General features: G+C 45.4%; 1 protein-coding gene across 2 annotated transcripts in view; it reads left to right on the top strand.

Moving 5' to 3' along the window:
- The window catches only part of SSB (small RNA binding exonuclease protection factor La), a 76387-nt gene that overhangs the window by 23792 nt on the left and 37943 nt on the right, over nucleotides 1–14652 (top strand). For both annotated transcript variants that reach the window (XM_078681596.1, XM_078681595.1), the window contains exons 4-6: nucleotides 252–426; nucleotides 11530–11637; nucleotides 11719–11819. In XM_078681596.1, the coding sequence (XP_078537722.1) occupies nucleotides 252–426; nucleotides 11530–11637; nucleotides 11719–11819 (384 nt within the window). The remainder of the gene's footprint in view (nucleotides 1–251; nucleotides 427–11529; nucleotides 11638–11718; nucleotides 11820–14652) is intronic.

The raw sequence follows: 14652 nt of genomic DNA, 5'->3' as shown, positions 1-14652 counted from the left end.
GTCTCGAAATGGAGTTCCGTTGCTGTATTAAAACATTGGCACTAGAACAACATTCAGTTTTTGAGAAGTTGATCAGCTAGCTGTTTTTAACCAACTTGTCTTGACAATGGTTTTATTAAACGTTATTTAATGGTGGATTGCAATGTGCTTTAAAAATATTGCACTGACAATTTATGACTGTTTAGTAAATACACTCTACTCGTGCTGCTCTGCAGACGTATAACTTTTATATGAAACTGTTTTCATTTTAGATTAAGCCGCCTTACTACTGACTTTGATGTAATAGCAGATGCTCTTGTCAAATCAAGTACTGGAATGCTAGAATTAAGTGAAGATAGAAGAAAGGTCCGAAGGTCTCCTGCTAAACCTCTACCAGAAGTAACTGAAGAATACAAAAACGCTGTTAAAAACCGTTCAGTGTATGTTGTAAGTATCTGTTAGGTCTGAATATCGAAGAAAACATTGCAGTGAAAATTGTGTGTCTTGGTGTGAACTAATGGGCTGTGGAGATAAAAATGTTTAAATAGAGTAAATCTGTGCTTGCAAATTCCAGCCCAGTTGCTGGCTGTGACTTCTACCTGCTCTGATCAGCAAAAATGGAAATGGGCTAGTTTGAATCTGCAACAGTTCAATTTCTTAGTTGCTTGTTGGTTACTGTAAGTGACAATCCTGTTTTGCAGCATAATTCTGTTAAGAGTTAAAATTAAAATGTTTGAGCGGTAATAGGGTATTTTTTAATATATTTTATCTCGCCTATGTCTTCTGTGATGTTTGGGGTGCCTGTACAGTAATGTTTAGCGAAATTTGTGTTAAACTCAAAGCCGCTAGCCTGCAGATATTCTAAGGAGAATGTTGTGCATAAATGCAGACTTTTCCCCTCGACATATTAAGGAGTTTGTTCTGAACCTTTTGTCTAAAGGACATTCTGATAACAGGTTTGCCAATAATGAACATTCCATTTAAGGCAGATGTTTTAAAACTCTTGGGGTGGCCTTGGAAAGCCCGTTACCCCGTAGGATGGGTTAGGGGCAGTAAACAGTACTTGTAAAAATCTGGAAGAGTAAGCTATTTGGAGAGTGTCCCTGCGCAACCTCAGGGCTGGACTGTTGCTGTCATTGTGGGGAGGGTGTGGGGCCTTAAGGTTGTTGCTGGAATAGCCAGGTTTTTAGCAGCTTCCTGAAGGTAAGTAAGTCCAGCACCTAGTGTCACCGGCTGAAGGTTCCAGACTTGGGCAGCCTGAATTTAGGAGCCGCCAACAGTATGGGTAAACTTGGAAACAACCGCCTAATGCCGAGAAGATGACCCAAGAGTTCTGCCGGGGACATAGTGTGAGACTCTCCTAAGATAGTGAGCACCCATACCTTGTAAAGCCTTAAAAGCCAAGACCAAGGCTTTAAAGCAGATTCTTTTTCAGACTGGAAGGTGAGCCGAGATCTGAACTCTCGGTCCAGTATGAGGACCGCCCTGATGACCGCGTTCTGGACCACCTGAAGTCTGTTCAGTAGGTACTCCGGGAGGCCCAGGTATAGGACATTTACATAGTCCAACCTAGAGTCAGTGAGGGCTTGGACCACAGTCTTCCTGTGGGTGAGAGGCAGTAGGGGGTGACATTTTGTTTAGCGTCCCCAGGAGGCCCTAACAGGATCCTGTGACTGCCTGGATTTGGGCTTTCATGGACAGGGCGTCATCCAACTTAACACCCAAGTTCTTGACTGTGTTTACAGAAGCTAGAGGAGGTGACCTGTCTGAAGGCCACCATTGTTTCCACTTGTCCTGAGATTGAGAGCATTAAGGAAACTCAGCTTGGAGATCTGCTTTCTCTTGCTTCTGCGCCCCCACCCTCCCAATCGATATATACGTATGTTGCAAAAGGGCTGGCTGCCTTATGCGTACCTAGCTTCCAAGTGGCCTTAACTGGACAGGGAGTTGCTTTTTGTACTTGCAATTTAACATTACATCAGCTCCACAATCTCTGCCTGTAAATGTTGACTTAAAAGCCTGAACTGGCTGAAAAGGTCTCCCATGATAGGGATTCTTTTTAGCAACAGTGCCTGGTCTGCTTTTTACCTCCCATTACTCCAATTAAAAATGCCACTGATTTGTACACGTTTAGAGATTCTTGAGGCGCTGAGACTTGAAGGATTTGTCTTTATTCTAGTTTAAAAAAAAAGTTTGCAGTGCATATAGTGAAGGCATGCTTTCTGGTACCACCCTTCTGGCAAGCCTTCCTTCTTGAGGAAAGCCATTTGCGTAGAATGTTAGAGCGTATGCGAACAATGGTTAAACCCAGCACACCTTACTTTGTGTGCTGTTCCTCTTCAGTGTTACATAGCTGCCATGGTTTCAGATTGCTTATGTGACATTTTCATAATTCCAGCGTGTTTACGATTGGCATTCAAGCCCGTCTGTGCCTGGACCGGGCCCAGGGCCATACCCCTTGTCAGTTTCACACCAGGTCCGGCGAGAACCTACTATTCAAGAGGGGAGATACTTGCACTTAGGCCGGTCCAGACCTGCCCTTCAAGACCCGCTATGAGCTTAGCGAACCCTTGCCATATTTGCCTATCAGTTTTTAACGACCCACGGGCCAATACTTCTAACGTTCAGCGAAATGAGAAGTCAGCTAACACAATCATTAGAGCAGGCTTAATCAACGCTCGGTCTCTCATCAAACACAACATAGAGACAGCAGAGCTAGTAGAAACTCAAAAACTCAGCCTACTCTTTATAACGGCGACATGGGCGGACGAAGCTTCAGATATTGATCTAGCACTGGCAATTCCAGATGGCTATTCAATCATCAGAGCAGACAGAAAGGAAAAGCGAGGGGGCGGGCTGGCAATAATATATAGGAATGAACTAAGGGTACCAATCTAACCAGCAGCCCAGATTGTGAGATTTTAAATTTCCAAATAAACATCTCCAAGAACGATACCTTCAGGGGCCTTTTAATTTATAGACCCCGAGGGCCAAGACCCCCCTGACCCAAATTCTGACCCACTTGCTAGAAAACAGCTTTAGGAATGCGGACTTTACAATTCTAGGAGACTTTAATCTGCATTTAGAAAACTCATCCAATCAATCAAATTTATATAGCACGCTACTCACCCGGGAGGGTCTCAAGGCGCTGGGAGGGAGGGGTCCGTTACTGCTCGAAAAGCCAGGTCTTGAGTTGCTTCCTGAAGGAGAGATGGTCCTGGGTCAGGCGTAGGTGGATGGGGAGGGAGTTGCATGTCTTGGCCGCCAGGTAGGAGAAGGATCATCCTCCGGCGGTGGCTCTGCGAATGCGTGGTACGGTGGCGAGGGTGAGGCTGGTCGATCGCAGCTGGCGGGTGGGCGTGTAGAAGGTGAGGCGGTTGTTGAGGTACTTGGGGCCCAGGTCGTGGAGAGCCTTGTGTGCGTGGGTGAGGAGTCTGAACGTGATCCTCTTGCTGACGGGGAGCCAGTGCAGGTCTCTCAGGTGGACGGATATGTGGTTGTGGCGGGGGATGTCCAGTCTGAGTCGTGCGGAGGCGTTCTGTATGCGCTGGAGTCTTTTCTGTAGTTCCCGCGTAGAGGGTGTTCCCGTAGTCCAGTCTGCTGGTGACTAGTGCCTGGGTGACCGACTTCCTGGTTTCGGTGGGGATCCATCGGAAGATCTTGCGGATCATACGGATAGCTTTACAGCTAACAGATACACTAATGAGTCTAGATATGGAGCAACTAGTGAAACATACCACCCACAAAGCAGGGCACACACTTGATGGGATTTTACATCAAATAAATGTATCCGGACGCAGGAGATTCTTCATATCCCGTGGTCTGATCACAAGGCAATAATATTTACTCTAGAGGTAGGAAAACATGAGGAGTCACCGGTGGCACGCCACAAACAGTCCACTTATCTAGACTGGTCCGAAATTGATGTTGTAAATTTGAAAAATCTGCTAAGCCACTCCAACGCTGGACAGAGATTGTAACATTGCCACCCACCAAGTGTCAAACTGGATACATCTAGCCATAGACACAGCAGTCCCTCACAAAAACAAAACAAGTAGGAGAAAAACGCCATCCCAACCTTGGTTCTCGCAGGCCTTAAAAGAACAAAAACAGAACTGCAGAAGGCTGGAGAAAAAATGGAGATCAGCATACGAACAAGGACCAAAAGAGGAATACAAAGCCTCCCTAGGCATCTACAAAAAATTAATACTGGCTGAGAAAAGCAAATATTTTACGCAAAAAATTGAAGAGGCAAAAAACTCCAGTAAAGAACTCTTCTCGACAGTTAGAAAACTAACACAAACACCAATATGCCCACTGAAATGAGCTCAGACTTCTGTAACATACTGGGCCAGTTCTTTGTCGAAAAAGTATCTGCAGTCTACGAATCCTTTAGAGGATCGGAGGCAGATGTGCACAAGCAGACTAAAATACAGACACAAGAAGAGAGTTCATGCCATTCACATGGTCACGGTTTTCATTTTCAGCCCCCCTCGATTGAACAGATTCTTCAGGTGGTCAGGTCAACAAAATCGGGTGGTACATCTGATCCCTGTCCGCCGAAGGTGATGCACCTCTTTGACGACCTCCTGAGCGAGCAATTATACTTACTCTTAACTAAAATAATCAAATCTAACCAGTTCCCCACACTTTGGAAAACCGCTTCGGTACTATCCCTTCTCAAGAAATCCAATTTAGATCCCCAAGAACCAGGAAATTACAGACCAATTGCTAGGATACCCTTTACCTGAACAGTATTAGAGAAGCTTCTGAACACAGCTGTCGCAATTCCTGGCAGAAGCAAATGTATTGGATTACTCGCAATTCGGCTTCCGTGAAGGGCACAGAACAGAGACCGCGTTGCTGATGGCTACCTAGGGGCTCAGGAGTGTCCTGGATGCCGGGGGAAGGCTGCCTTGATTTTGTTGGATCTCTTGGCGGCCTTTGACACGGTAAACCACGACACTCTACTCAACCGGCTCAATGAGGCTGGATTACACAGGTTGGCCCAGGCCCTGCTAGCATCCTTCTTATCCAACAGGTCCTTTACAGTGGTACTGGGAGAAGCCAAATCCAAAGCCTTTCGATCTCCTTGCGGGGTTCCCCAGGGGTCGTCCCCCAAGAACCAGGAAATTACAGACCAATTGCTAGGATACCGTTTGCCTGAACAGTATTAGAGAAGCTTCTGAACACAGCTGTCGCAATTCCTGGCAGAAGCAAATGTATTGGATTACTCGCAATTCGGCTTCCGTGAAGGGCACAGAACAGAGACCGCGTTGCTGATGGCTACCTAGGGTCTCAGGAGTGTCCTGGATGCCGGGGGGAAGGCCGCCTTGATTTTGTTGGATCTCTTGGCGGCCTTTGACACGGTAAACCACGACACTCTACTCAACCGGCTCAATGAGGCTGGATTACACAGGTCGGCCCAGGCCCTGCTAGCATCCTTCTTATCCAACAGGTCCTTTACAGTGGTACTGGGAGAAGCCAAATCCAAAGCCTTTCGATCTCCTTGCGGGGTTCCCCAGGGGTCGTCATTAAGCCCCACCCTTTTCAACCTTTATGTGGCGCCCCTGGCGGCGGCTATTAGGAATTGTGGTTTTATCCCAGTTTCATATGCAGATGACACGCAAATAGTGGTCTCCATCTCTGACAATACACTAGAGACAGCGACCAGGTTTAAATACTGCATGGAACAGATCACTTGCTGGATGCAGACTAACTTCCTCAAGCTAAATGGTGACAAAAGCGAAGTGATGCTGTTCGGTTCAGACACGCAATCTTGGTCCCAGGACTGGTGGCCAGATAATCTAGGGCAATGTCCGTCGCCAGTACACAAGGTAAAAAACTTAGGCATACTCCTTGATAACAAACTGTCCTATGAAGCACAAACTAACAAGCTATCATCGATATGGTTCATCCTGAAGATCATCAGGAAGCTGCTACCTTTCATCCCGCTGACATCCTGCAAAAACAGTAGTAACAATGCTGGCGTTAGCAAGACTAGACTACTGCAATGCGCTTTATGCGGGGTTACAGTCCCAACATCTCATGAAACTCCAACGCTTACAAAATGCAGCAGCATGACTGGTGCTGAACATACCCAAACATGAGTCCGTAGCCCACGGTTTGAGAGCTCTGCACTGGCTACCCATGAAAAACAGAATCAAATGTCAATCCTTGTGTCTGGCATAGAAAGCCCTACATGGTGCAGGCTCACAGTCTCTAAAAACCCACCTGGTTAGGTACCAGCCCAACAGGACCTGGAGGTCCAGTGACCTCAACCTGATCCAGGTTCCCAGATATAAACAACTCCGATGGGGAGGGAGAAGCTTCCTGCTGTATGCAGCGAAGGCATGGAACCAGCTTCCAACTTCAATTAAGAACTGCCCCTCTCTACTCTCCTTTCGGAAAGAGAGAAAAACATGGTTATTCAGTCTAGGATAGCTGTGCTCCGATTGAGCAGCTTGGTCAAGTTTTCTATCTAGCGCCTCTGGGCATTTGTTGCGCTTCACAAATCTATAATCAAATCAGCCTTAGGCCTAACAGCAGTGTAAGATATTTATTGCACAACCATGACCAATAATGGAGACCCGACTCGAGATCCACACTAATTTTAGAAAAATACTTTATTTTAACACCAAGATCTTTGCAATCGGGTAAGTACGTTTTTAAATAAAAATACTTTTCACTTTGAAAAATCGACACACACTTTTCAGAACAGTACAGTGTTATCCTACTGGGAAAACAATATTGTGGTTAAATGGATAAATAATACTCTTATAATTCTAGTCTTCTGGACCAAAGGTCAGTGGGGGCAAAGGTGGGGTGAGTAAAATCGAGCAATGAAGATAAAGGAAACTTAATATAAAAAATTACTCCAAGTGGTGCTATATGAAGCTTAGAAGTAAGTGCTAATTTTTGCTCAACTGTACTTGCACTGAGGTAGTGTTCACTTGGCTGAAGCAGCCAAGACCTTCGGTGCCTTGCTGTCCTCGCTGATTGGCAGCAAAACCTTCTGTACATGTCGCTCTGTACAGTGTGGTCAAGCCCAGGCTTCAATTAATGTGGATGGAGAGCGGTGGCGGTATTTAGGCCACCATGGTATTATGTAATGCTTACCTCATGTGCACCCCCCAGAAATTGCCAGTCAGTGCTGGTCTTATGTCCGAGTTGGGATCCGACCAACCAGGCTGATGGGCAGCAGCGCGTATCTAAGCTGCTATAATTAATCATTGTTTAAGTCACTGACGTGCTGTAGCTGAGCAGAGTGCTGCCCGGTCTGCCGTATCACCACTCCAGCACAGCCTGAGGAGAATACTGAGCTACAGGCTCTGGATGTCTCTGTAAATTAAATATATTTTAGGATGAGAGACCTTACTTTGGGCCACGGCTGCAACGAGTCTTACTCCGGCAACCGGTCTCCAACGGTCCGCTGAGAGCAGGGCGCAGCTGCATCATCCAACCTCTGCGCCAGCGTATCCTATGGAGAGCTGCGAGCTTAAGCGGACGCTCTACAATTCAATAATCCAGTCTGATTACAAACCTGAGTGGCAGAGGCAGCGATGCAAGCAGCTGCGGGCTGCAGAACTACTTTAAAACATAACTGCTGTCTGCTCGCTGTTAGTGTTCAGGCCCCACCCCCTAGTGCCTTACATCCTCTCTCTGCAAATAAATAGACAATGTTGCAGTCACGTGACGTGAATGCATCTGCCATACTGCAGCCAGCGAGGGCAGCAGAGCCCAGCCTGGCTGGCGCAACTGGACACTGGCAGATGATGTAAAATTAAGTACAAATTGAACACCATGAGGGCAGTGCACTGCACAGTAGTCACATGCTCTGCGGCTGCCACCGCAGCATGCGATCAGCCACTCTTTGTTCAGAATGCTAATGGCAGCACTCCCGTCTCCTGCTTGTCTGCAACTTTAGGAGGCGGTATAAATGTGTGACTTTGCATTTAAGGGCGGTTATGCGGACCACCACTAAAATGCCTTAGTCTAACTCCTGGTGCATGGTACTTGGCAGGGCTGTCGTTAGTCATTTCATTCTGTGCCGTGGAAAGCCACAGTAGCCTTTCATTCAAATTGCTGTGCACCAGAAAGACCTTCAACAACTACAAGATATGTCCACGGCATTGCAGCTGGCAGTTGGCATGTGAGAAAGGGCTGATGAAGATGTGTGGCTTGTTATTTTTTTCTTCTGAGGTCTTTTAAATCCAGAGTAAGTTGGCCCTGTGTATTGGGCAGTGATCTGGATAGCTGCTTTGTGCCTAAAGAATGTTTACAAACAACTCATTAAAGCAGAAATAAAAAACGCAAGTAGCAAAAACATACCTCTCCCCATAGACTTCGGTTCCACTTCCATCAGCACAAGGAGAGAAGAGTGCCTGGCGTCTTTTTTTTATTTTTTTTTCTATTATCCTTGGCAAATGATAGCTTGAAATTAACAAAATATTGTCATTTGGAAACTAAACCTTGGGATCCGGCAGGAAAGAGTACATTTATCTGCATGCAAGTTGCATGGCATGATTTCGGAGGACAATTTTGAAGATTTTTCTCTCTGTATCCTTTCGAGTGGTCCATATCGCGAATTATAAAGGCCAGCGACAGAGTCAGAGAAAGTGATTCTGCCAGCAGTACTTTACTTTACGTGGCCAGGGCAGTGCTGGGTAAAAGTGAAGCATAGGAGTGCAAAATATTCCAACTGACTGGTATAATTTACTATGGTTTTTGCTGAACAGGTCCATGCACACCTGCTAAATGCTTGGACGGCAGTTTGATGAGGCGATAGATCGCTCAAAAGAAGCTTTATCCAGTGTTTCCATGAAAGTACAATACACCACAGATCCGGGGGGGGGGGTGGGAAGGAACACTAAGACCTTTTGTAATCTTACCTTTCCGGAATCCCAGTCAGGAAAGTGTCGATAGATGGGCAAAAATGGCTGCACAGTTACCTGATTGAATGATGCAGAACCTCTCCTGAGGGGACACTTGCGGGTCTTTATTTTTGTTTTTGAAGTGGTTTCGGTGAACTTTAACGCTAAACACTAGCAGGTGCAGAATAAACCCTAAAAGGCTGTCATCCCCTTCCACCCGCGTCAACATCGGCATTCTTAGTAGGCAACTATTAGGTTTATCATTAAATCACTTGGAGGTTTGGAATTGAGTCTCTGGTCTACTTACTGGGTTGCCTTTGTATTGGGGGGTGGGGGGGTTAATATACATTTTATTGTAATTTTAACGAATTGAATAGTTAATACAACTAAAATTTCATTTAATAAGCTAATGAAGGTGTGAGCAATGGCATGTGATTATTTTGACATTGTAAGCAGCATACGGAATTCTTATGGCTTATAAAATAGATTCTTTGTTTACCACGTATTTTTGGAAAGTAGTTATGTACCCTTGGTTTGCTGCTTTAGGGTTTTGCTCTTTCTCCTACATCTCAATGTGGAATTTCTGCTATTGCTTGCATTAACTTCATTAAAGATTATTTGGTTTTAAACTTTCGGGCTATGTGGGCAGCAGCTAGTCTTCCTTTTGTGAATAATTTGTTCCTTCTGGTAAATATGGCTCTTCATTGGTCTGCCCTTACTTCAGTCTTGGATAAAGCCACTTTTTTGGGGGTTCTTTATGCAGAACGCTGCAGAACAAGCCTATGCAACATATTGGGAATTTAGACCCTGATGCTCATGTCTTGGAATTCCTAGACTTAAAAGGTTGATATAACTGCATATCAGAAGGTGGCAGATTCTCTCCCTAAAATGTTGTTGTTGTTGCAATTTAAAACTTCAGTGGTTTGTCTGGAGAAAGTGCTTTGCTCCTCGTTTGCGCAGTTATAGTAATTCTGGACTACTACATTTATCCATGTTTTATCCAGCATCCCCCTGTGATTTTTAGACCACTCGCAGATCAATGTAAAGTCCATGATTGCTTTAGTTTGTATATCTTACACTCTCATCCGAAGACTTTTTATTTTTTATTTTTATTTTTTTATTTTAAGGTAGGTACAACAAATCCCATTTCTGCTCTCTAAGTTGTAAACTTCAGTATTTGTAAATGTAAATGTATTTCGATTTATATAGCGCACGAATCACCCAGGGGTCTCAAGGCGCTTGCTTAGGGAACCCGTCCTGGTATTCCCCTGTGAGATACCCGGCAGGGTATTCACAAGGTGAAAGCCAGGCATCCCGCCGCGAGGGGCCGTAGTGGAGATTAAGCAAGCTATTGCCCATAGTCGCAGAGTGTGACCCCGTGAGTCGAGTAGGCACCGGAGCGAGAATTGTCGAGTCCGTGGAATTTTTGAGCCCGAGACCCGCCGAGGCGGGGAATCGAACCCTGGTCCACGGCTGATCTCAGTGTCCGGGTCTGCCGCCTCTAACCACTGAGCCACGCTTCTCCACAACATTTCTGTTCTTATTCCATCTGGAATGCAGTAGTTTAAAGAACAGGGATGGCCGTTAAATGAACAGGAGGCAAAAAAGGAAGGTGATTGGAAGAAGGGCCTCTAGTTTATATCCTGTCTAGACTAATTTGAGAGAAGCTGAGCTTTACCAGGTCAACTTGTCCCAGTAGTTCAGTTGGGTGGAAGGGCGCCCATGGAAGAGCACCAGGTTTGGATGGAAAGTGCAGTTCTTTAGGTTGAACAATGGCATTGATCTTGGAGAATAGGTTTCCGGTAGGGTAGAGTCATTCAGCCATCTAGTTGTTGTACAGTTTAATGTCACAAGATTACATGGGCAGGAACTTAACTGTATAAAGTACAACTGATTAGCATGTGTTAAGTCTGGCTTCTTTTCCTGTTTAGTTTAGCTTGTACTCCACACAGATCTTGACTAGCCTGGTGGGTACGAAAGAAAGGTAATGATTAAAAAATAACTAGCAGATTAGTAGCTGAACTCCTAAGGGTCCCTCTTACTGTTATGTACCACAGCTGGGTAAGTAGGTGAAGTTCTTGCTCTCTCATGCGACCCTTTTAGTACTCTTGATGTGTTTCAGCACATGCTGGTTTTGGAGACTTGATACTTAAAAGTTCATTGTATTTCAAGCATCAGTCTTACTCAAAGGCCTCCAGCACAATATTACCCTGCATGAAAAGGGTTTGCTTACATTAAACAATACATTTTAGAGGTCTGCTGTAAAGTATTTTGCAGCCAACAAAGCTCTTGCTCTAAGCAAGGCATCATTGTGGTTTTATTTTTTTTATTTTTTTTTTCCTTCCAGGGCAAGCCACCCTCTCCCATGCTGTCGTACTGCAAAATGGGCAAATCGACCACTTGAATCTCCAGTTAGTGTATTAACAAAGTCAAAATTCTCCTCCTGCCCTCAGATCTTAATGCTTTGCTTAAGCATAAGGTTCTCTTGATCAAATGCTCGCTCAATTTACTACGTTTAACTTCCTGTCACAGCATTGCAGACTTATTTTACATACAATATAACTTAAAACACCCCATCGTGAGGTTTCCATCATCCAACTCTTGGACGTTCATGCTCCTCTTTCTTCAATGCTGTCGATTTTACTAATTTCTAGTCTTTACATGTGTGTCTTTGCAGAAAGGATTCCCGACGGATGCAACATTTGATGAAATCAAAACCTGGTTTGATGGTAAAGGTCAAGTAGAAAGCATTCAAATGAGGAGAACAATCCAGAGGGCGTTTAAGGTAGGTTTTCCTTGATTACGTATCATGTAAGATGCTATGCATTAACAGACATTTCTGACCACATCCTTCTATTCCAATTAGGGTTCAGTATTTGCTGTGTTTGACTCTAATGAAGCAGCTAAAACGTTTGTTGAAATACCAGACCAGAAGTACAAAGATATGGACCTGATCGTATTAACAAAGTAAGTTAGTAATCTCAGTGGCACTGCATGGAATGTAACTGTTATTGCTCTAATTAAAATGGGGACATCTGCAAACAGCTGCATGAACACAATTTTATATACTGCTTTAAGTCTTAAAAAAATATGTTCACGGTGCTTCTTGGGTAAATGTAGGTTTGGATCTCCGTGATTATTCTAAGCTTTCTAAAAATTAAATCGGCCTGTACAAAAGTAAGTTTGGGGATTCTAAAGAGGTGGTTAGATGTGGTCCTAATCGGCTCCTTATGACATGATCTTAGTGGGGACTTCGGTTTACAAAATGATAGTTGGGGCTGTACCCTTTTATTCTTTGTTGGACTTCATCTTATTATAATTTTTCGAAACTATTTGCCAAATACTTGAAGCAGTCTAAGTCCATGTTCTGCTCTGGCCTTTGGTCTCTATTCGCCCTGTGGAGCAGACCTGTTGGATCATCATCATCACTGGTGAGAAAAGCAGCGGTGCACCTGATGTAGATGTTGAGGTCTGGTACTAACAGATGAACTGTCAGTAACCCTTCACAACTGCACTAGCATACAGCAGTGCATACCTCCAGTTCAGAACCCAGCTATGTCAAGAGTTGGCAATACCATTTACCGCTTTTACCTGGGAGGCACGGTCTGAAGAGGTGCATGGAAAGGATGGGGGTGTTGGTAGATTGGTCAGAGTGAGCTGTCTAACACGGTAGAGAACCTTGAGCTGACCGTTCCTTTGGGAGTTGTGAAGGCCATTCTGGTGTGGTGTACCATCAAGTCGAAGAAAAAATTCAGACTGAAGTGGCCTGGCAAGTGGGTCAGATGGTGGAGGTGCAGACATTTCTTAGCCCTTCACGCAATTCATGCAGATCTCTACAATAAACGTTGAACTCTGCAGCTGTGGTACGGGCAGTTGGAAGGCCTGACAAATTGGATGCAAAAGGAAGCGATGGAGAAAGTGTTTGTTGTGAAACTCAGGTAGCACCAGAGCTCAGACTAGTGAATGGGGTACACAGGTCCAAGGAATTCGAGAAAGGGTGTTAATGTTGGCATAGTGGAATAACCAACCAAATCTCGACCCAAAGATATCTGGTGTGGCCTGGTTGAGCACAAGGGATGTTGAGGGGTAATGACTGGCTCATGTGTTCTATGTTCCTGCGGGTGAGCCCTTTTGCAATGTCATTGTATTGTAGGCACTTGGGCAGGTGTTATCAACATGATTCTTGTGGGACTTACGTACTATAGTGTTGCATATTGTGGACTCCAGCTGCAGGTGTGTATACGATGTGTTGCAGATATGTCGTACCTGCATGTAACAGTCAAGCACTGCAATGTCTGTTCTCTCTTGATGTTTGTTATGAAAATGACAAAAAAAAGCACAAAGACTATTGGCATAGTAATGTAGAGTTACTCAGAGTGGAGAAACAGTGCTGCTTACAGCGATGTAGAAGAAAAACGTTTTTTTATTTTTTTTGTGGCTTATCAAGTGCCTGGCTACCTCCATCAGAGGTGTCCCGGTGCTGGGCTGCAGATTCACAGTGAGGAAACCACAAGAGGAAGGAAACTACGTGAGTTTAAACAGCCAAGTTTTCAGTGCTCTCCTGAAGGCTGGTTCTGGCTCCGTCATGCGGAGGCGTAGGGGCATAGCATTCCAGAGTTTCGCAGCTCTCCCTGAGAATGCTCTGCCGTTCTTTAGGAATCTAGGAACCCTGAGCAGTTTCAGATGGTTTGATCTCAGGTCCCAGTCTTAATGGTAACTTTGCAATCTATGCCTCAGATATCCCGGGTCCCGATCTCTGTTGGCTCTGTAGGCCAGAGTGAGCGCCTTGAACTCTATCCTCCTATTGACTGGCAGCCAACGGAGGCTCCGCAAGTGGGGGGAGATGTGATGGAGGAGTGGCACATTCCCAATTAATCTGGCCGCAGCGTTTTGTATTTGCAGCCTGTGAACCAGATAGGCTGGTAGTCTTAGATATAACCTGTTCGAATAGTCTAGCCGGGATGTGATCAATGCATGGACTACTGTCTTCCTCCAGTCCATCGAAGGGAAGGAATTTTCTCAAAGCTCAACTTTCAGAAGCATGAAGAGGAGACCTGGCGCATCTGGGTCTTATGAGTGGCCATTATCAAATTTTAAACCCCAGATTTCTAGCTGAATCTACCGGAATTGGTGGGGGGGGGGGGTTCAGCTCTGAGGGCCACCAAAGCTTAGAAGGTAGAGGTGTTGGCTGGATGAAGAATAAGACCTCTGTTTTCTCTGTTAAACTTTAAGCAGTTCTCAATCATCCAGGCCGAGATGTTCAGGCATTGCTTAAAGTTGACAAAGGCAGCCTCCAAGTGTTCTCTGAAAGAGAACACCAGTTGATTGTCATCAGCGTGGAGTCCACTCGCACTCCCCTTGTCTCAATCAGTGTCGCAAGAGGAGTTAGTTGTACATTAAACAGTAAAGGGCTCAGTGCTGAACCCTAGAGTACTCCGCAAACAAGGGGTTTCTGAGAGGAGACATAAGGGCTTGGGTATATTGTGAGTGGTTCTCTAAGAACGACTGGAGCCAAGCCAAAGTAGTTCCCCACACTCTTGTGTCTTAGTCTCTCTAAGAGAATCTGGCCGGCCACAGTCTAATGCTGCAGGCAAGTCGAGCAGCACCAACATTGCTTTCGCCTTCGTTTTTCTCGTCCCCGTCTCAAACCCTCCCCGCTTCCCGCCTTCACCGCTAGCCCCGCCCCTTTTCTTTGTGTACCCTCCCAGCTGCTCCGCCCCCCCCGCGCACTTGGCCATATATGGCGACCGTGCGACGCAGGTGAGTGACCTAATTCTAGGACACCCCCGCGCCGCACGGC

Source organism: Lissotriton helveticus, chromosome 3_1 (assembly GCF_964261635.1).
Source record: "Lissotriton helveticus chromosome 3_1, aLisHel1.1, whole genome shotgun sequence".
In the NCBI taxonomy this organism is placed as follows: domain Eukaryota; kingdom Metazoa; phylum Chordata; class Amphibia; order Caudata; family Salamandridae; genus Lissotriton; species Lissotriton helveticus.
The sequence above is the reverse complement of the archived record's forward strand: the minus strand, read 5'-3'. Positions and strand labels throughout refer to the sequence as shown.